This window comes from Rhinolophus hipposideros, assembly GCF_964194185.1.
Source record: "Rhinolophus hipposideros genome assembly, chromosome: 20".
In the NCBI taxonomy this organism is placed as follows: Eukaryota; Metazoa; Chordata; class Mammalia; order Chiroptera; family Rhinolophidae; genus Rhinolophus; species Rhinolophus hipposideros.
In genome coordinates, this window is record NC_138066.1 from 34,942,985 (window position 1) to 34,965,110 (window position 22,126).

The window sequence follows — 22,126 nt, forward strand, 5'->3', positions numbered from 1 at the left end:
GTTGCCAATGCTGCTGGTCTACAGACCATATTTAGATAAGCAAGACTCCAAAAGATCCTTATACATGATTTATGAACTGAACATTTGCTGGACTTTAACTTTGTGTCCAGTATAATGCAAGATGATTGATTTTTGTACACATTGTCTTAATTAGGCTATGTCTGGTCTCTTGAGTATAGTCAACTTACAGTGGTTCTCAACCTTATCAAGACCAAGTGTCCTCCTTTTAGAAAAAAATATTTTATAATACCTCTTTTACCATCGTGAATTAAACATAACCTATCCACACATACAAGTTTTTTAAAAAAAGAACCTAACTATAATATAAAGGTGAGATCAATGATAAGATACTTTGTATTTCAACATGTAAATATACCAGAACAATTATTCTAGAAGACATAATAATACGGTAGTCAGATGTATTTGTAGTCACCATGAATGGAAGAGCTGAAAATGCAAAACGACAAAGATTTCATCAATAATGGCTAAAAAGTATCGGCTCTGACCTAAACAAAGAATCATCTCTTATATAGTAGGTGCATTCTTAGACAATTTAGATTGTATTAAAACCATGCAAAAATACTTTACCTTTACACACAAAATGGAGTTAGGTTCTAGCAGTCATTAGACAGACATAAAATGTTACTGAGTTTCAAAAAAGGGAGAGATTCCAACCTAAAATGAGGGATGGCTTCCTAAGAGATGGCATTTGGGATAGACCATAATGGATAAGTGAGGATTTCAATTGGCACGATGGTGATGCTAACAGTGTTGAAAAGTCAGGAAAAGTTGGTTGAGTTGGAAGGACAATGAGTTCATTTTTGGATTTGTTGAGTTTGAATAGCATTAGAAAAATGGGGAGTTAGGAAAATCAGTGCATGTTCAGGGAACACTAAGCAGTCCAGAATAACAATGTGAGGGGACAGAGGATACAAGGAATATTGAAGCTACATGTGGATTATCTGAAATGCTCAACTAAGACATACTTAAAATGGTTTTTCTTTGTGTGTGTGTGTGTGTGTGTGTGTGTGTGTGCATTCTTTGTTTTTCTTTTTTAAGGAGGGCACAACTCACAGTGGCCCATGCAGGGACCGAACCGGAAACCTTGGTTCTACCAGCACCGTGCTCTAACCAACTGAGCTAACTGGTCACCTCTAAAATAGGTGTGGCCTAAAAACCTAAAATGGCTTTTGAGTAGGAGAGTGACTTGCAATTTTAGGAAGATCATTCTGGCAGCAACCCTCAAAATGGATGGAAAGAGGAAAGGTTACCAGTAAAGAAAACATGCAACAGTCTGAATCAGTAGTTTTCAAAATGGGTTCTATGGAGCTCCAGGGTTCCAGCGGACTGCCACAAGTACTGATCTGTGTCAGGGGAAGGAAAGGGCCAACAGCTAGGTAGGCCTAGCAGTGGTCTCTTGCCTTCTTCCCCCCTTCTCAAGTGTCCCACATAAGATTTTAGTATAAAAGGGTGTTCTGTTGACAAAAACAAATTTTGCTTTGTTTTTATGTCTCACCTAATTCTTGTTGAACTATGAGATTGACCGTGGAATACTTTAAGGGGTCATCATACAATCACCAAGCAGCATTGTATAGAGTAATACCTATAAGGTTTATAAGCACTATGTAACTGTGAAGTCCTTTGAGAATCTCCAGATTCCTTTTATTAAGATGTGCATGGATGCTGTTGGCTTGGCTAACGTAGAAGCCATATACTCGTTCGTATGCTCTAGTCTCTCAGCCCTACGACTTCGAATTTGAGCTGGGACTTTTATATACATTATCCTACATAAATCTTTTACAAAAGCCATAACATTTACAAATTACCATGTATTGTTGTACCCCTTTGGGGTCACTCACAAAGAATCAAAACAAGTTTTATTCATAAATTCCAAGAGTCTTTTTATACTGAATTATTGTTTACCAAACAAATTCACAATTTTATTTCTGGAATGCATGAAAAATTTTAAATGGTCTCATTCTAATTCTTTTATCCACTCACAAAAATATTTCCATTAATTCTGGGAAATTTTGTTTTTATGGTAGCAGAGTGTGTTGGTGTTGATAATCCATAAATTCTTTTGTCCTGCTGAAATGATTCACAAACCAAGAGCAGTAGAGAATGGTAGTTTATATAAGTTTTAAAGTAATTTCTCTCACCTGGCGCCTTTGAATTCACTGGCACATGACTGCTTTAGACAAATATTTCTTGTATGTCAATGGGCCATCTATTTCTCAAGGTTTGAGTGGTACAGCATTACATCCAGAATACCAAAATAAAGTTAGGAAGCCCTGTCTTACAAGGAAGTTATATAGCCAAACGGACAAGGGGTTTAATTTCTGATAGTCATGATTTCTACAGAACTTGCTGAACTGGCTTCCAGAGACTACTTAGTACAAAAGCATCTGTTTCTATACCAGTTGTTTTCTGTTTTATGCTTTTTTGGGTTTGTTTTCTTGAGCCAAAATTGGTATATAACATCAATAAATTTCAGGTGTGTAACACTATAATTCAACATCTGTATATACTACAAAGTGATCACCACCAAAAGACTAGTTACCATCCATCACCATTCAGTTGATCCTCTACACCCATTTCGCCCACCCCCAATCCCTTTTCCAAACTCTGGTAACTACCAATCTGTTCTCTGTATCTGAGTTTATTTTTGTTTTGTTTTGTTCATTCATTTGTATTTTTTAGATTCCATATATGAGTGAAATCATACAGTATTTGTCTTTCGCCATCTAACTTATTTCACTTAGCATAATACCCTCAAGGTCTATCCATGTTGTTGCAAATGGCAAGATTTCATTCTTTTTTATGGCTGAGTAGTATTCCATTGCATATATACATCTTCTTTTCTACTCATCTACTGATGAACATTTAGGTTGTTTCCATATCTCAGCTATTGTAAACGCTGCAATGAACATAGAGGTAGATATATCTTTTCAGATTAGAGTTTTTGTATTCTTCAGATAAATACACAGAAGTGGGATAGCTGGGTTATATGTTAATTCTATTCTTAATTTTTGAAGAATATCCATACTGTTTTCTATAGTGGCTGCAATATACCAGTAAATCTTACATGAATTACCATACATAAAACAGAAAAAAGAGTACCTTAGTATACAATTATAAGTTCAAATATATTTACTAATTATAAATATATTTAATAATTACTAAAAAATCAAACAATCAGAACAAGGCTGCTTTAATAAACAAAAACTGAAAATTTTGAATTATGGATGAAAGATGCAGCTATATTTTATCAAGGTCAACGTGCACATTATTTTTGTATTTTATCTTCTTTGCCAATATGAAAATATAAAGATGCATACATATAAAAACTATTACTACCACTTGCAAATGTTTCACCTTATTATTTCAGAATGGTTTTTAGTTAACCATCTTCTGAAATTTGAAAGAGGATGGTAATCTTCATTTCAAAGCTGGATCACTGAAAACATCTAACAATTATTCATGTTCTTGAATTCTGAACATAAAAATCAGACAAGAAATACCTCAACCTTACAATAAGTATTTTAAAAAATTATAGTATATGATCATGATATACCATGCTATATATTCTTGTTATTGAGCAGCTGATTACTACACGAACAAACGTGTTTCCCAAGCACCTTAACCTGAGCCTTTATAGGCACTTAATTAAATACAGAGAATAGGAGAGTTAGTGATACTCTTACTTAAATAATTTTACATGAACAAATATGCACAGGAAAAAAAATAGGGCAGAACCACAATCTTACTCAAGCCACATTTAGGAAATTTTAATATTTTCAAAAAGTTGGTTAAAAAGTTTTATTTTGAGGTCAGAGTATAAATTTATATATTGATAATCTTCAATGAATTAAAATTTGATAAATGATATGCATGAAAGTCAAATGAAATTTAAATCTAGTTATCCCCTAACATGTATTTATGGTACTGTCTACACTGTACACAAGCATATAATCAACTATTAATATTAGCTTGTGTGATGTCTTAACTATAGAGAAAAGGCAGATGATGGCGAAAATGGTTAGTTGTTAAATACTAAATGAAAATACTAATGAAAACTAATAAATACTAATGAAAATTAGTTACTTCTAGTTTTCAAACTAGAGCTATTATACATTAGTTATGATGTAACTCCACATCTATAAAATATGTTTATAGGTTGGAAAGCATGATCTTTTTTTCATATCCACAGTGGCTATATAAGTATTATTGCAGGAAATTGTTCTGATGTGCCAAATATTCTGATAAATGAATAGTCTTTTAAACAGATATCACTTTGCAAATGAACTGATAGTGCTGTGATAAAGAACTCAAATTAAGTGAAATGTTATTCTTAACTTTAAGAATCAAAACTTCTGATTTGAAGAAATGGTTTATTGTGGAAATTGCTGTGCTTCACTGAAATAAAGGATGTAGCAAAAATTTTAAGCAAATTCAAAAGTTAGAAGGCATTATATTATTTTGCCTGGAGTAGAGCCAATATTGGACTAGAAAAAGATGGTAGTATTCATCCCGCTAGATTTAGCCAACTTTCCAAACTCTTCTACCAAATCTTTAACAGCACCTCTGACAAATTAACCAGCAAAATTAACTAGTTTCAATGTCACTATTTTCCTTATTCTCTTTTCCATAAAAGCTGAACAAATAAATAGTCCGATGACCAAACACACAAGCAACTCATTCACTAATTTATTCAATAAATATGCCTGCAGTTCTACTATGTGCTGGGGACTGGGCTGGATACTAGTTATCACTGGTGATAAAAATAAAAAAAAGATCCCCACACTTTGGAACTTGATAGTCTAGAAGGTGTATTAATGACCAAAATAAGCAAGAAATGTACCTAAATAATCTTTAGATAATTAAGAGTTAAGTGTAGAAAATACAATTTTGTATTGTTTCATCAGTGATGTTATTGAAATATTTTCTATTTGCCTTATTTTTAAAAAGTTTCTTTTATAAACACACAAATAACCTGATGCACCAAAAATTTCAACTCTAAGAACACTCATTAATAATATAATTTGTGGTAGGTATATGTGTATTGCCAATTCCATCAACATCAAATATCAGAAGGTGAGCTGATTTTGAATTATTCACAATGTAATATTGTTCATAAATGCATTTTATTCTATTTCATATCCATTATTAAACACCTACTTTGTTATCTCCCCTACATGGGACACATATCCGGTATAATATGATATCAACTCTGTATTATTTTGATTTACTTTATACCATTTGGGGCTCTAAAAACTTTAATTTTGGATGCAGAAACAAAAAGCAGATTTCAGTTAAGGTTGAAAAAAGTCATCTCATTCAGGCTAATTTTATGGTACCATCTATATCTGACTGATTGAGAAAGCAAATTTCTGCTCATATTTGATCTATATTTCAATGGACTTATGTGTGATCCTGAAATCTGTTGATGTAAAGTTAATAGATAACATTTGGCTTTAAGTGACAGTCTAACCCAAAATCCCAGTAACATTATTTGTTCTCTAATCTCTCTTTATACCATTTAATTAAGCACTTCAAAAAATTTCTGAGTTCTATCAAAGAATTGCTAGCACCAATCTCTTACAAAAATTAAAGACATCATAATAAACATAATAAAAATTACTTTACAGCACTATTTTCTTAACTGAATGCAACAAACGCGGAGGAACTTTTATGAACCAGGCACTGAGTTCCTGGCACTGAGCATACAAAAATAGGAAGCTTAAAGACCAATGGGGGAACAAACACTTAAGTCAATAAACAATTTCTGTACAACTGGCAGAAGTATGCACAGAAAGGAAAGGTCCCTAGCCTAGTTGGAGGGAGGTGAGGGGCTGCGTTAGGGTAACCACCAGAAGGCACCAGGGAAGGTCATCAGAAGGAGGTCATGGTGGTGATGCCTGAACAGTCTTGAAAGACGAGTAGGCATCATCAGGTAAAGAATGGAGTGAAAAATTTTAGCAAAGACATGGAAGTGTGAAATAGTATATTGGATTATAGAAATTTCTTTTAAATTATGTTCTACCAGGATCCCATGGCCTTTCTGTGACTTTGTTCCTTTGAACTTTACCATTTCATCCTTCATCCATGTATAATGGAGGGCTAGTAAACTCTACCATTTGGAGGCTGTATCTATGTAAATCTCAACCATCCAGAGCATAGAAGGGAAACTTGAAATGAAAAATGGCTTCCACAAAAGCCATGTGGTGAGAAGTAGAAGATGACACCAAGAAAGAGAAAAATAATTGCACAATAACTTGGGAATATTTAGTGTGAGGGCATTCAGCTCTGCACAGCTCAAAATCCCTGTGAGAATACACTATAGAACAATAACACATTACCTCATGGTCAAAATAGTAACCCAGGGTCACCAAGATAAAGTTACCTCTTGTGTACCTGTTTATAAAGCAGATGGCTGTATTAAATACACTTAGAAAGATCTCTATCCAATATTGTTTAAATAGAAAAGTTTCATATTAAATGAGAAACATGCTAATATCTGTGAAATTCATATTTGTGAATCACTTTATTTCTCACCCATACCAAATAGAAGGGATGTTATTAAAGCATAAAAAAAATTTAACAATATAAAGAGTCTTTGTCTAGAAAATACTTAGGATCACAGATTGTGAGAAAAAAAGTTATAGCTTCTGATTTATTATATGCATTCTCTTTTCATTTTTATATGACAAAATTCCTATTTCAAAAGCTTATTTCATCTCAATAAATATCTGTTGATGAATGAAAAGATGAATGAATTTAAAAAGATTTTATATGCTGAAGGAGTAACTGTCTATACAGTTTCACATTTCACAATAAACTGTAGCATATTAATCTGGCCACCAAATTAGGCAGATAATAGAGGTATTCCATAAAGTATTCTACTTTCTTACATTGTCCAGAAATGAGAGGTATACAATATAGGTCAAATCTCTATTCTAGACTGAGACCAAAATATCAAGATAATATAAAAATACTTTATTTTAAATATTACACACATGAGCCAGATTAGTCAATCTTAAAGGGTTATAAATGAACCAGATATTTTACTACATCAAATATTCTGTCTTCAAGTACCTGATGTTAGAATAGCTAAATTCACATCATTAACATTTTCAAATTTTTTACTTTTTGATTTAAGTGTTGAAGTTTTTGCATTAAGCCTATTATATACCATCTATCTCTATGGATTTATGGATTTAGTCATCTAAACTCACAGCTGATCACCGTTCTATACTCTATATTGTATCTTTTTCCATTTGTAGTCTGTACATTCTGAATTAAACTCTACACACGTTTTCATTCCTTCCTTGTTCAGAAAGTCTTTATCCAGGCTATCTAAAAGTCTTTGTTATGGCATTAATATCCTAAGTTGTGCTATTTAGTTAATTTTATTTCACATTAAATAAATTAATTCGGTAGTATTAACATTTACAGAGAAACACTCCAGTTTCCACGGATTCACACTATTCTGTACGTTATTCTTGAGAAGTGAAATGGTTAAGACTAGGAAAAAATAGTGTTGTAGTACTGATTTATAATTCCACAAAACAAATTCAGCAATTCATTTGTAATAATTAAAGCATGAGAGTTTTAAAAATTATTTCTCACAGTGTACAGCAACCTATTTTTTTTCCTGTTCTTGGCCAGTGAAACCTTTATATGTTAAAAATTACACTTCATAAACCATTTTAAAAATATTCAAAGTGCCAATTTTTAAGTTATTTTTAAACCCTGATAATTTTAAAATTTAAAAGCATAAAGAGTTTTTCATAAGAGAAAACACTTGAAGCTTTATTCAATAATGGCCATTTAAAAGTTCCTATCCACATACTAAATACATACTGTTCATTGACTTATCACTAGGCATTCTACTTAGAGAAAAATATGTGTATATGGGCCAGACAGTTAAAAAAAATTGTTAGCATACCCACATACAAATGGAGGATTTAGGACTACACTACTGCACTCAATTATATTGTGAAACAAAAGCACTACCATATTTATCTTTGTGTCCCAAAATATGTAATCAAACTTTAATTTTGTATACTCTAGACCCAAAGCTACCAAAGATCAAAGTTCACTGGCAATAAGAGATCCTTTGATTATCATGAGGAAAACATCCATGCTATTCATAATATTTATCAAATTAACATTATCTATTTATTTTTTTAAAGGCGGGTACAGCTCACAGGAGCCCATGTGGGGATCGAACCGGCAACCTTGGTGTTATCAGCACCACGCTCTCACCAACTGAGCTAACCAGCCACCCTCAATTTAACGTTTTTATTAGGTATCAGCATCTCATTTATTAATTGAATGTTTCTCACAGATTCTTATTTTCTAAATATCACCACCTCCCCCCACTTAAGATGCATCTGCCATTTTCAGGTTTTCAGAAACACTTGAAAAAACTACTGAAAAATTAACAATAGCAGTGTGAAATTTTAATTATCCCAAGGAAGTACATATTGAAAATTTTTGAGAAGAGAAGATAGTTTTATGACTTTCAAAATTAATTCAAATGAAACTGAACATGAGCCCGATTTTTGCTTTGGGTAAGGAAGGATCACTGGAAGATTGAGTTCCAAAGGACCAGCAAGTGCCAACCACTTTAAAATTTACCTTTCCCATATAACAGCAGTTACTCGTAGAAGAAAAAAGAAGAAAAAAGGTCACCTCTCTTTCTAAACAAGTCACTCAGATTAGCCTAATTCCAATGGACACTGAGGCCATGGACGAAAAAAAAAAAATCCAGAAGGATTAGTTATCCCGACCTAGGTTTTGCTGCCATTTCAGGGATGTCCCCTAAGTATTCTTCCTCTGCAGACTTAGAGTTGACCCCTCATGTCTGACAGACAAGCCTTAATAAATTGCACAGAAGTTACCACTTTCCAAAGTTAGGTGGTGGGGGGCGGGGGGAACAGATGAGAGATGTATGAAAACCGACAGGCAAAAACAATTTTGACAAAAATAAATAGAAGCAAAACCGAGATTCAGAAGGAACTCTCTCTGCTGCGTGCCTGGTTGAGCTTTTCAAAGATCCCTTAGAAAGAAGAGGGCTGGAGGCTCACCTTCCATCTCGCCGCTGGGCTGGACGGGGCTGGAGCTGCAGCTCTTGCTACCCGGCCACTCCACGTGCTCCTGCCGTCGCCAGGACGCAGCGCGCAGCTGGCGGGAGATTCCCGGCGCGGGGAGTCCCCGGGATCCGGCCGACGCGTCGGCGCAGATTGAAAGGGGCAGGAGCCGGCGACCCGCGGGTGCGCGGGGTTACAGCGGCGCTGGCTGGCGGCGGCTTTAAAGGACGTTCACCTCGAGCGGCGGAGGTTCCGCGCCTCCAGCTCTTTTTTGAATGTCAAACCAGTGAACACTATAGAATGGAAACGGGGCATCAGTAAATTGTCTCAAAATGTCTATTTTAGAAAGATAATGGATGGGAAAGTAATATCACATGGGTGTGGGGGAGTGTCTGGACTGTTTTTATTTTTTTCCAAATTTAAGTTCAAAGAAGTTTGTCTTAAAATGAGCAAGATCGTAACTTTTAGTCTGGATTCGGGAATAATAGCCATGAATACCATCAATAATGAGAACTTACTTCTTTCGAAGTATGTCTCTTCCTCAGTTTTTCATTTCACATGATAAAAGTTCTTGGTCCAAGTTTTCAGAAAGTTCTAAAATAGTTAAAAAATGATTTTGGCACTTTTATCAATTCAACTTTTCATTTTTAGAAGCAATTCTCTCACTTGTTTTTCCATGTGGGTACTGTTTGGTTTACTTACCACCACTCACAAAATACTATACACTCTATCTATATGTTAATTTTCTACTACCCTGCCTTCTTCCAAATACAATCTGAGACAGCTTTCATTATATATATATATATATATATATATATATATATATGTACACAATGTACCACAAAACTAAAGAAAGTAGAGCTAAAGGGAGGGTAGTGGTAAGACAGTAAAATTAACTCAAAGATGTACACAGAGATGTTCCAGTAAACATCTTTTTCCAACATCCTCCCCACTTTATAGAAGTAAAGCACACATTTGACTGTAAGCAGAGGAAAGGGGAAGTGACCACATAATAGTTTCTCAAGGCAGAGTTTTTCTGCACACTGAGGTCTAAGGGACATTGTTCAGGTGAATCCTTATCAAGATACCCAGTGTGTTGAATTGGACATGTGAATGATTCTCGAAAAGACTACATCCACTCTTTGTAGAAAGTTATAGTTAGTATATAAAATATATTTGAGACTTAAGGCTGGGGATTTTTGCATCAGCAGACCACATCAGAAGAAATCCACACTTACGAGTTAAAGCATACGTGTTGTAATTTTACAAATTTTAGTTTAAATATGCCTTGGTAAAGGAGAAAATATATATATGTATATACATATATACATATATGTGTGTGTGTGATTTGAATGAATGAATGAATGAATGAAATGAGTGAATACCTTGCATTGGCTTTAAGATCATGGTACCTTGGCAGCATCTCTATAGCTTGTATGGGTTGGAATTCTACAAGATAATATCAATTTCAGAGAAATATTCTAAATACTAGATCTAATTTTAGTATTGAAAGGGGAAATTTGTTGTTTGTTAGTTTCTAAAAGCAAAAATAGCACATCAAAAGTAGCAGAAGAGGAACTGTAAAATTTCACAGGGATGGTGTAAGGATGAATAGTTATTTGGTTATTAAAAAGTTATATATATTTAAAAAACACCTTTTATTATCTTCCATGACAGTGTTCTTTATACTTAACAGTGGAACGTGTATAATACTCCGTAAAATAATTCAGAATTATTTCAGACTCCAAAGAGTGATACGGGGATAAATAAAAAGTGAATGGGTAAAATAATTTATGTAGCCACTCTACCCTCAAAGACGTGGAGCGTAACTCCCCACTCCTTAAGTGTGGCCTTCACATAGTGACTTTTTTCCAAAGAGTGCCATTTGAAAAGGGTAGCGGGAGTAACTTTATAGTAGAGAAAGCTGACAAACACTACCTCAGCTAGGTGATCAAGGTAACATTTGTAGTGATAAGATATGTTGATAGAATGTACACTTGATATGATGTGATGACAATGGCATTTTACTTTTGTAGTCTTCTACCCCAAAAAACCACAACCCTTGTCTAACAATGAGAAAAACATCAGACAAATTTCAACAGAGAGGCTTTCAGCAAAGTGCCCAACTAGTTAAGGTCAGGTCAATGTCATCAAAACTGTCATTAACTGTCAAGGTCATCAAAAAGAAATGTCTAAGAAACTGTTACAGCCAAGAGGAATCTAAGGAGACATGATGAACCTAAGGAGTAATGTGGGATCCCAGATGGGATCCTGGAGCAAAGAAAGGACATTAGTTACAAACTAAGGAAATCTGAATAAAGCATGGATTTCATTTAGTAGCAATGTATCAATATTGGTTCATTAATTGTGAGAAATGTACCACAGTAATGTAAGATGTCAATAGTTGGGAAAATTCAGTGGGAATACATGAGAACTCTTTGTACTATCTTTGCAATTTCTCTGTAGATTTAAAACTGTTCTAAAATTAAGTCTATTTTAAAAGTGCATGGGTACTTTCAACAAACAACCACTACTCATTAGTTAAGTTCCTTCCAAAGTATCCAAAGTTTATCACTCAGGATTTGCAAGGATCAATTACTTATAATAACTGGGAAACTAATTAAAACACGGGATTTATAATGTACTTTGACTAAAACTGGAATGATAAACTTCTAGGGAATCAAACACAATGCCTGAATTTATCTTCAATATCATCACATTAAGAAGCAACAGTTGGGGCTGGCCCGGTGGCTCAGGCGGTTAGAGCTCCATGCTCCTAACTCTGAAGGCTGCCAGTTCGATTCCCACAAGGGCCAGTGGGCTCTCAACCACAAGGTTGCCAGTTCAATTCCTTGAGTCCCGCAAGGGATGGTGGGCTCTGCCCCCTGCAACTAAGATTGAACACGGCACCTTGAGCTGAGCTGCCTTCCGGATGGCTCAGTTGGTTGGAGTGCATCCTCTCGACCACAAGGTTGTCAGTTCAATTCCTCGAGTCCCACAAGGGATGGTGGGCTGTGCCCCCTACAAGTAGCAACGGCAACTGGACCTGGAGCTGCGCTGCGCCCTCCACAACTAAGATTGAAAGGACAACAACCTGACTTGGAAAAAAGTCCTGGAAGTACACACTGTTCCCCAATAAAGTCCTGTTCCCCTTCCCCAATAAAATCTTTTTTTTAAAAAAAAAGAAGCAACAGTTGAGGCTAAACGATGAATCTACTACACATGGTAACTGACTTGGGTGGATCTGACTCACCGAATCACATTTCATGGCTTATGCTATGTAGGTAAAATTAACAGTGACTCAAAACGAAATCACTGACAAAGGTTGCTCCCGGACCATCAGAGATAGTCCAAGTACTAACTCTGCTCAAAGGAAATAAAACTGAAAAAAAAAAAAAAAAAAAAACACCCTCTTGATCTCACCCCAAATAATCATTCTGCACCCTGTCTGAACCTTGGGCTCTCTACCCACCAGCCTACTCAAAACCACGACTGAGGGTGTCCCACTGCTAAAAAATAGACATCACACGGGCCTTTCAGGCCACCAAATAAGTAGCCAGGAAGGAACCGTGAAAGACACCGGGGCGGTCTCTTTTGGAGCTTTCTGATCTTATCAACCATCTCCACAGGAAAAGCAGATTTGGGGATCCTGCCTTTCAATAGGGCCCGTTTCTAAAAGAAAGATTACTACACAACCCTAGATAAATTTGCATGAAGGGTCTCTTAATGTAGTCTGATACCTGACGGTGAAAATGAAGATGAAATGCTCCTCTTTAGTGGGAAGGCCTGGAGACGCCTTGTTGTACGCACTAGCGGTTCCTCGGGTTCTTCACTTTGTGGGTAGAAGAGTGCAGTTAGGTAAAAACTGGGTGTAAGAGTTTGAATAGGGTGTACACAGTTTCAGACTGAGTTCACGAGACGAAAGGCATAGGAAATGCCCACGCGGGGCTCTCTGCTTCCTGTGGGGGGAAAATCCTCACAAGCCTCTCCCTTCCTCCAGTACGAACATAATGGCATCCCGCACCCGCCGTCCTTGGGACCCGCGGTCTTCCTCTCGTCCATCTCATCAGCCCCTAGACTAAGGAAGAGACCGAAACGCCAAGCCTTAGGTTCTTTTCCTTGACTCTTCTTCTCACAGAACTTTCTCAGAGAACTAGGACGCCCACAGCACCGGAAAATGGCGGCAGACGCGAGGTGCGAAGCACCCGCACGCCGGCGGCTGCGTGCGCGCAAGGGGGCGGGGCGCTGGCCTGCCACTCAAGGGGCCCAGCGCCCTCTCGCCTCGCCCCCGGGCGCGATCGCGCGCCAGACGCTCCACCCCCGGGCGCGAACCTACAGGCTACGCAAGCGCTCTCCTGCTCCCTTGGTAGCGACCAACGGGTGGAGGAGCTGACCTCGGCGGTTTGCCCCGCTGTGTGGAGGAGAGATGGGGAGGCGTTGGGCCTGGGCAGAGGTAGGAAGGAGCCCGCCCCTCGACGCCTCCCGCGACGGTAGCCCCTGAGTCGTGATGCGAGCGTGGGTCCTACTCTCCGCGGTGCTCTGGTACCTCGCAGGAGGTGGGGCTCCTTCCACCAGGTCCCTAGGCCTCTCCCTTCCTGCCCGTCCTGCTTCCTCTGCTTCGCTCCGTCTCGCCCCATTCTGAGCTCTGGCTCCTCTTCTACCCCAAAGTAGTGGTTTCTTTCCTCCGCAGTTGGATGGCAGCGATCTTCCGAACTCACTAAGAAAGGCTTCATTTATGGCAAGCCAGCACACCCAGGTAGTGTGGACCGCTTCACCCGCACAGCCTATCAGAAGAGCCGTGGTGCCGTGGACCCGCTAAAGTTGTTCCGCCCGGGGAAAGGGAGCGAATGCTTGTTGATCGTCTACTGTGTGCTCTGCACTTCCTGAAGGTTGCATCTTTTCATCCTGACAGTGACCCTAGTTGTATCACCTTACGTAAAGCTGCACAGCTCGTAAGGAGCTAGCATTCAATCCAGATCTCTTCCTCTGATGCCACCTCACTTCCAGGTGTCTCTGATGCTTTGCAACACGCCAGGCCCACTTAGAGGAGTAATTGCCAGGACTGGAAGTCACTCTCTTTGGAACACCCTATCCCTTTCCCTTACTAAGTAGAACTACACATCTTTTAAGACTCAGCTCAAATGTCCTTTATCACCGCGATGAAACTTTCCCACACCTCCCAAGGAAAATTAGTCACCTGGCTAACTTTAGATAACTTTGGGTCAGTTCATAGCATTTGTCATGTTTGGAATCTCGCCATGTTTGGAGCCCTCCCCATCCCTGCTGCCACCAAATTGTAGCACAGTGTCTTCTTTAAAATTTAAGAGCCTTGCAATCAGTAGGTTTTAAAATTAATACCGTGTTCCCCGGAAAATAAAAACTAACGGGAAAATAAGTGCTAGCATGATTTTTCAGGATGACATCCCCTGAAGTAAGCCCTAATGTGTGTCCTTTGGAGCAAAAATTAGTATAAGACCCGGTCTTATTTTCCGGGAAACACGGTATCTTGTGGGACTGCATTGGTTCCAAGCAGACTATTGCTACTTCCATCAAATCTGAAACAGAATAGGTAATTGCAGAAAACCTTCCTTGTATGCCCTATGTAGGCTTAATTAATGTTCCTAACAGAGGACATTTATAGTTAAATGTCAGGTTTCCCTTAGGGATGACAATGATCATCTTTGAAATAGTTTTACAACGAAACTCAATTGCTTTTCTGATCCTTTAACTGATTCCACTAACCCTTCAAAAATTGCTTATAATGAGTTCTGAATCTGTACATTAAAGTGAACTTTTAAATGTACATTTTTATAAACAATTATATCACAGAAAAAGACAAAAACTCACTAGTATTCTAGACTTTTAAAAATTCATGAAAAGCAAAAAGGACTTTAGCATTCTAAATGTTATAAAGATATGCTGATTTTTTAAATAGGGAAATCAAAAAGAACTAATGAGAGTATCTTTGGGACAGAACAGTAGGAAGTACATCTCTTAATTTTGCTGTATAATGTGGTTATATATTATTTTATTTTGTCACAGTGAAAATATATGTAAAATTACATCACAATAGCCCAGTCCTTGTGTGTATGGATTTAAAACGTGCTGAAAAAGAAACAGTGGACCCTACCTACTTATGGATTGGGCCTAATGACAGGGTATTAACAGGTAAATTCCTTGATTTTAATACCTTCTGTTTTTAATGATGTGAACATTTTTTAGAAAAGCACTTTCACTTATTGGAATGAACAAATTGAAATTTAATTTTTAAGTGCAGTTTCACTTGTTCCATATTTAGACAAATCATGTTATATCTTGGTCAGTGCCTTGTTTTTTTTCTCCTTATTCAAAAACTGAAGCAGTAATTTTTGCATCCCACTTTCCAGAGCTCTTCAAAATTTTTTATAAAACTTAAAATTTATCTTTCTGTAATAGGAGTTGAAGTATCTAATATGTACTTTTTCATGATATTAGAAGAGTGTCTTGGATTATAAGTATTATTTCTGTCTTATTTGAAGAATTTGTATAGCACTACAAAGCAGTGTAATTTCATTTACTGAATTACTGGCATAAATCAATTGAAATTAGATGCCAAGAAATGAATTGAAGAAAATAAAAATCTGCTTCCAAAGTGTACTTACCTCATGTTGTTTTCCATGGAGTATTATGACAGAATTAAGATATTATTGAATTCTTGAAGTTAAAATAGTCCATTAATTTTTAAATTTTTGTATTTATTTGTAACCCCAAGTTGACTAAATAATATTTGAATTTTTATATGTTAAATAACCAAGTAATTTACCATTTCCCTTTAGGAAATGATCGAATAAATATAACTAAAACAGGAAAGCTGATGGTGAAAGATTTTGTGGAGCCTTTGTCAGGACTTTACACATGTACTCTTTCTTATAAGACTATCAAAGCACAAACCCAAGAAGAAAAGATAGTAAAGCAGAACTATGACTTTATGATGTTTGGTAAGAATATAGGCACGTTTTAACTTAATACATTTAGTTTGGATCAGAATTAAGTGTATGGTTTCTTAGTGAAAACGAGTGTTATATATAATCATTGTGACTTATGGATTATTTTTGGTGTATTTGACCAGGCAAACTCTTAAACTGACATCAAGATAGTGTAATCGAAATAATCCTCTTTCAGCCTTCCACTTCCCACTGTCTATGTACAAGCACAATCTCCTTTACCACAGTTAGCAAATTAATGATCCTTTTGACTAGACTATGATCCTTTTGACTGACAACAATGACGTTTTCTGCAAATTAAGAACTTCCTCCCCCAAATCTTATTTTTTCCTTGATAACTGTTATCTATATAGCCAGCCCACAGAAGCCATTTCTTCTCTTGTACTGAGTAGATAATATATCAGATGAAAATAACCATTTTTCATTAGTTATTAGTTTTGTACATTTTTGTGAGGACAAACTGGTAAAACATTTCATTGGATAAGTTAAATTTCTATGCTGATTTGCAAGATTGATGGATTTAGTATTACATGTTATTTGAAAAATTGTTTGGTAGAGGAAATTAATGCTATGCACAATTGTTTTTATTCTCATCTTTTTAAAAAGCCTATCGGGAACCTGATTATTCATATCAGATGGCTGTACGTTTTACCACAAAGTCTTGTATGGGAAGATATAATGAACAGCTTTTTAGAGTGCTGAAGAAAATCTTGGATAATTTAATCTCTGATTTGTCATGCCATGTCATAGAACCATCATTTAAGTGCCATTTTGTTAAACTTCCAAAACATGGCCTCATGCATGAGCTATTTATAGCCTTTAAAGGTAAAAAAATGTTTAAACTTTAATTTTATGATTTTAATCTTGAACCAGGATAGATTACAAAATTAATGATCATATTATGTGAGATATCTTACAAATAGTAGGCTTTAACTGTTCGTTAAGCACTAAAATATATTGTTGGTCTAAGCCTGGTTCTGGTTTTAAAAACTAACACATTAATTATTTACCTACAACTATGATATACTGTTGCTTATGTTTTAGAAGTCAATATAATTTTATAAATATAGGCTTTCTGCAACTAACATTTAAGATAACTTCTTACAGAATTTTAAATTGTATTTTTGAGAACTTCATAAAAGGAGCCAAACCAAATTTATTTCTATTCGTTTTAAAGCCTTGTAGTTACTTCCATTAGCCCCCAGATGGAGTGAAATCATAATGTATAAATTATTCAAATTGTGCACCTTACTTTATTACTGGGATTAGATAGATTAAACACGTGCACCCATTCATACTGAATTCAGCATTTGGAGCTTTATTAGAATGTTTGGAACTTTTTAGAGTCCTTTTGTGAAGATATCATTTTTTTCCTCTCCAGTTAATCCTTTTGCACCAGGGTGGAAAAGGACATGCAATGATTCTGTTGATTGTGAAGATATCACTAATAATAATATCCTTCAGGTGAGAATTTCATTGTAAGAGGAAAATATTTGAATAGTCAATAAAGCTACTTAAAATTCTTTGTAACTACATTTTATTAATTAAAAAGTTTCTTCAAAAATCTATTTCTCCAAGTTGTGAATATCAATAATGAAGACATTCTAAGCAAGTAGATTTGAATTATTTGTTTAAAAAACTTGAATATAAAGTATTATTGATTTGGGGTTTTGATTATTTTAAACTGAGATTATGCGTGTCTTAGTGGCTATTTCATGAGGCTTTGTTTTGAAATAGTACATTTGGAATATTATATAGCTCCCCAAGTTGATATTACATATTTTTCTATGACAGAAGGATGAATCCCTGGTCTTCGTTCCCCAGAGGTTAACTACCCAGCAGCTTTGAGAACAACCTCACAATCATGTCATTCTATGTTAAATCAGTGGCTCTTCCGAAACTATGTGTGCTGATCATAATAATCGCTACCTCCTCTACCATCCTCAGAGGCTAAGAACATAGTCTAAAAAAAGTCCATTCACTCTCCTGGTCTAGTTCCTAAGCCCATACCCTTTATAGTGCTCATGGTTTTTGGGAAGCACTTATTTAATATCAGTCATTATTAAACTATGTGCAAAAAAACACAAAATTTACATTATTAGTTTGTAATGCTGATTAGAGAAAAATTTTATATTAGTTTCAATTTTGCTTGGTCCTTTGAAATTAGAAATAATTGTCTCTGGCCATACCACCCTGAACGCGCCTGATCTTGGAAGCTAAGCAGGGTTGGGCCTGGTTAGTACTTGGATGGGAGAAATAATGAACTCCCAGTTACCTACAAATGGAATAGACATGCTGCAAATAATTCAAAACAAGTGTTGTTGTTTTTTTATCTTAATTTAATTTTTCTTAACCATTGTACATATGAATTGACAGTAATTGATAACTTTAGTGTTAACACAACTTTTCAGGAATTCATGGATGGCATGCTTATACTATGTTTCATGGCCTCTGATGCTGGAGGAGAAATTGGTTCATAGTTTAGTCATTGTACTTTTTTCTGGTACTTTTAAATCATAGGCAAGAGATCGAATAGAAGAATTTTTCCGGAGCCAAGCATATATTTTCAACCATGATTTTAATAAAACTCGACCAGCTATGCATTTTGTGGATCACAGTCTTCAAGTAGTACGTATAGATAGCTGTCGTCCAGGCTTTGGGAAAAATGAAGGTCTGCACAGTGATTGTGCTACCTGTTGTGGTAATTATAAAATATAAATATCTAAATATTTAGGTTAAATAGTCAAAAGAATAGATGAGCAATTCACTTAGGATAATGGCAATTCACTTAGAATAAGTGGTCCTCTTATAGAACATATTTAGCTAAAGGGAAGTGAAAATTCAAAGTCCAAATTCCTAAATATAATTATCTTCACGTATATGAATTCTTCCTAATGTACTCTTTTATACTACAAAACATTTCTATAGTGTTCTGACTTAAGCTACTAACTGTGAAGGAAAACAGAATGGTCCTACCTAGAAAATAGAGAATTGAAAATAGAAAATAGAAAACTACTAGAAATAGGAACTCGTAAGTGGGGCAATGCAGAAGGCTGTGTAAAATGCTAATACTAATGGAAAAACAGTTAAGATTCTAACTTTCTCCTGCTTTAAGATCATCAAATTACAATGTTTGAAACTCATAATCTTCTACAATTTAATTGCTGAACATTATTCAGTATAACAAAGATAGAGAAATGGTGTGACATTGAAGGCAGATTAATATTATTGGTATAAAATACCTCTGACTGAAATTATAATAATCTAGTCCATGTGTTTTCCTCTGCAGTGGCTTGCAGTCCTGGGACTTTTAGTCCTGATGTTGATGTTACTTGTCAGATCTGCGTTTCCATCCATATCTATGGAGCTAAATCTTGCCCATAAACTTCAAACAAAAATTGCAATCTGAAGACTAGAGGTGAAATGCATTGTTACTTGCTGTGGAAGTCGGGGACATAAGATTTGTTCACATCCCAGAGCTTCATAAATAGTTTCATTAAGTAAGATCAATAAAACCAAAACATTGGAAAACATACATTTTAGAAACTTTAAAAAGATAATTCACCTGGCATTTTTATAAGAAGGCATTTAGTAATATCTCCAGTGTACGAAGGAAAGTGTATTAGTGCATGATTTTTAATGAACTGTGTTTTGTTGTTTACAAACTGAATCTGTCACTCTGTACCTAAGACTATATTAAGGTCAAGAAGAGTAGCAAAGTATAATACAATAAAAACTTTATACTTTCCATATATTAATTTGTTTGAAATCACTCTTATAGGATATAAAGGCATATATATTACCTTTGTAATTAGAACCAAAAAAGTTCTTTCTTTTGGTCCTTTGGTTTTAGTTTATTTTAAAATAATTAATAGACTTTATTTTTTTAGTACAGTTTTAGATTTATGGAATGATTGAACAGATATTACAGTGCCATACACCTACTCTAGCTCATATCCTCACCCCTCCCCAGTTTCCCATTATTAACATCTTGCATTAGCGTGACACATTTGTTGATGAACAAATGTTGATACATTATTATTAACTGTAATTCATAGTTTACATTAAGGTTAATTCTTTGTATTATACAGTCTTACTGGGGTTTCAACAAATGTAATGACGTGTCTACTATTATAGTTTCATACAGAATAGTTTCACCACCCTAAAAATCCCCTGTGTTTCATCTATTCATCCTTCCCCCTTGCCCTAGAGTCCTTGACAACCACTGATTTTTTTTTTACTGTCTCTATAGTTTTGCCTTCTCCAAAATGTCATATGCTTGGAATCATATAGTATGTAAATTTTTCAGACTGGCTATTTTCACTTAGCAATATACATTTAAGGTTCCGCCATGTCTTTTTGTGACTTGATAATTTTTTATTGCTGAATAATGTTCAATTGTATAGATGTATGAAGGACATCTTGGTTGTTTCCAGTTTTTGGTGATTATGAATAAAGCTGTATAAACATTTGTGTAAAGGTTTTTGTGTGGATATATGTTCTCAACTCAATCGCAAAATACCTAGGAGCATGACTGCTGGATTTATGGTAAGATTATGCTTAGTTTTGTAAGACTGCCAAACTGTCTCCCAAATTGGTTTACCATTTTGCATTCCCATCAGCAATGAATATGTTCTTGTTGCTCCTTATCCTCACTAGCTTTTCATATTTTCAGTGTTTTGGATTTTGGCCATTCTAATAGGCATATAGTGGTATTTCATTGTTGTTTTAATTTGAGATTCCCTAATTACATCCAATGCTGAACATCTTTTCATATGCTTATTTGTCATTTGTATATTTTCTATAGTGAGAATCCAGATCTTTGTCTATTTTTTTTTATTGGAGTGTTTCTTCTCATTGTTGAGTTCTAAGAGTTCTTCATATTAGGTTGGTGCAAAAGTAATCGCGGTTTTTGCAATTATTTTCAACCTTTTAAACTGCAATTACTTTTGCACCGACTTAATGTATTTTAGATACAAGTTTTTTATCGGATACATGTTTTGCACATATTTTCTCCCACCATTCAGTAGCTTGTCTCTTCATTCTTTTGACAGTGTCTTTCACTGAGGACTTTTAATGAAGTTCAACTTACTGTTTTTTTTCATGGATCATGTCTTTGGTGTCACACATAAAAACTCATCACCAAACCCAAACTTATCTAGGCTTTCTCCTGTTATAGTCTAGAAGTTATAAAGTTTTATGTTTTACATTTAGGTCTAAGCTGAGTTAATTTTTGTGAAAAGTAAGTTGTGTGTTTAGAGGTTCTTTTTTTTCTTCTTTTTTTGCATACGGGGGTCGGACAGTTAAGTTTGCAAACTCATCCTAGAAAAGTGCTACATCCCTCATTGCTGACTATCACTATCCTCACTTTCAAAGCATTCCCCTTGGGAAGCTATGCACTGACGCCGTGCCTAGTCCACCGTTCTAAGCAATTTGGGAACTCTTTTTCTGGAATGGCCATCAGAGCTGTCATCATATTACCCTTGATGCTCTGAATGTCATCAACATGTCTTCCTTTCAATATTTCCTTTATCTTTGCGTAAAGAAAGAAGTCATTGGGGGCCAGATCAGGTGAGTAGGGAGGGTGTTCCAATACAGTTATTGGTTTACTGGCTAAGAACTCCCTCACAGACAGTGCCCTGTGAGCTGGTGCATTGTTGTGATGCAAGAGCCATGAATTGTTGGCGAAAAGTTCAGGTCGTCTAACTTTTTGATGCAGCCTTTTCAGCACTTCCAAATAGTAACCGTGGTTAACTGTCCATTTGGTACAAATTCATAATGAATAATCCCTCTGATATCAAAAAAGGTTAGCAACCTCATTGCAACAAGTTCTCAAACTTAATTGTCAGACTTCATAAGGATGTCCAGTTCCAGCACCATTTGTTGAAAAAACTGTCCTTCCTCCACTGAATTGTCTTTGCTCCTTTGTCAGAGAGTAGTTAATTACATTTGTGTAGGTCTATGTCTGGGTTCTCTGTTCTGCTCCATTTATCAATTTGTCTGTATTTCATCAACACCACACTGTCTTGATTACTGTATAGCAAATCT

General features: G+C 35.8%; 1 protein-coding gene across 3 annotated transcripts; it reads left to right on the forward strand.

Annotated features, from left to right (window-relative positions):
• Positions 1-13,602: 13,602 nt before the first annotated feature.
• Positions 13,603-19,462, forward strand: ZPBP2 (zona pellucida binding protein 2; the record flags this gene model as incomplete). Of its 3 annotated transcripts, XM_081029353.1 has the most annotated exons (8): positions 13,603-13,651; positions 13,786-13,851; positions 15,138-15,263; positions 15,911-16,072; positions 16,685-16,903; positions 17,460-17,542; positions 18,599-18,779; positions 19,368-19,462. In XM_081029353.1, 8 exons carry the CDS (start codon positions 13,603-13,605, stop codon positions 19,460-19,462), a joined length of 981 nt encoding a protein of 326 aa, XP_080885479.1. The 3 variants fall into 3 exon arrangements, with proteins under 3 accessions (XP_080885479.1, XP_080885480.1, XP_080885481.1); XM_081029354.1 differs by lacking the exons at positions 13,603-13,651; positions 13,786-13,851 and adding an exon at positions 13,891-14,015; XM_081029355.1 differs by lacking the exons at positions 13,603-13,651; positions 13,786-13,851; positions 16,685-16,903 and having other exon boundaries at positions 15,146-15,263.
• Positions 19,463-22,126: the final 2,664 nt, after the last annotated feature.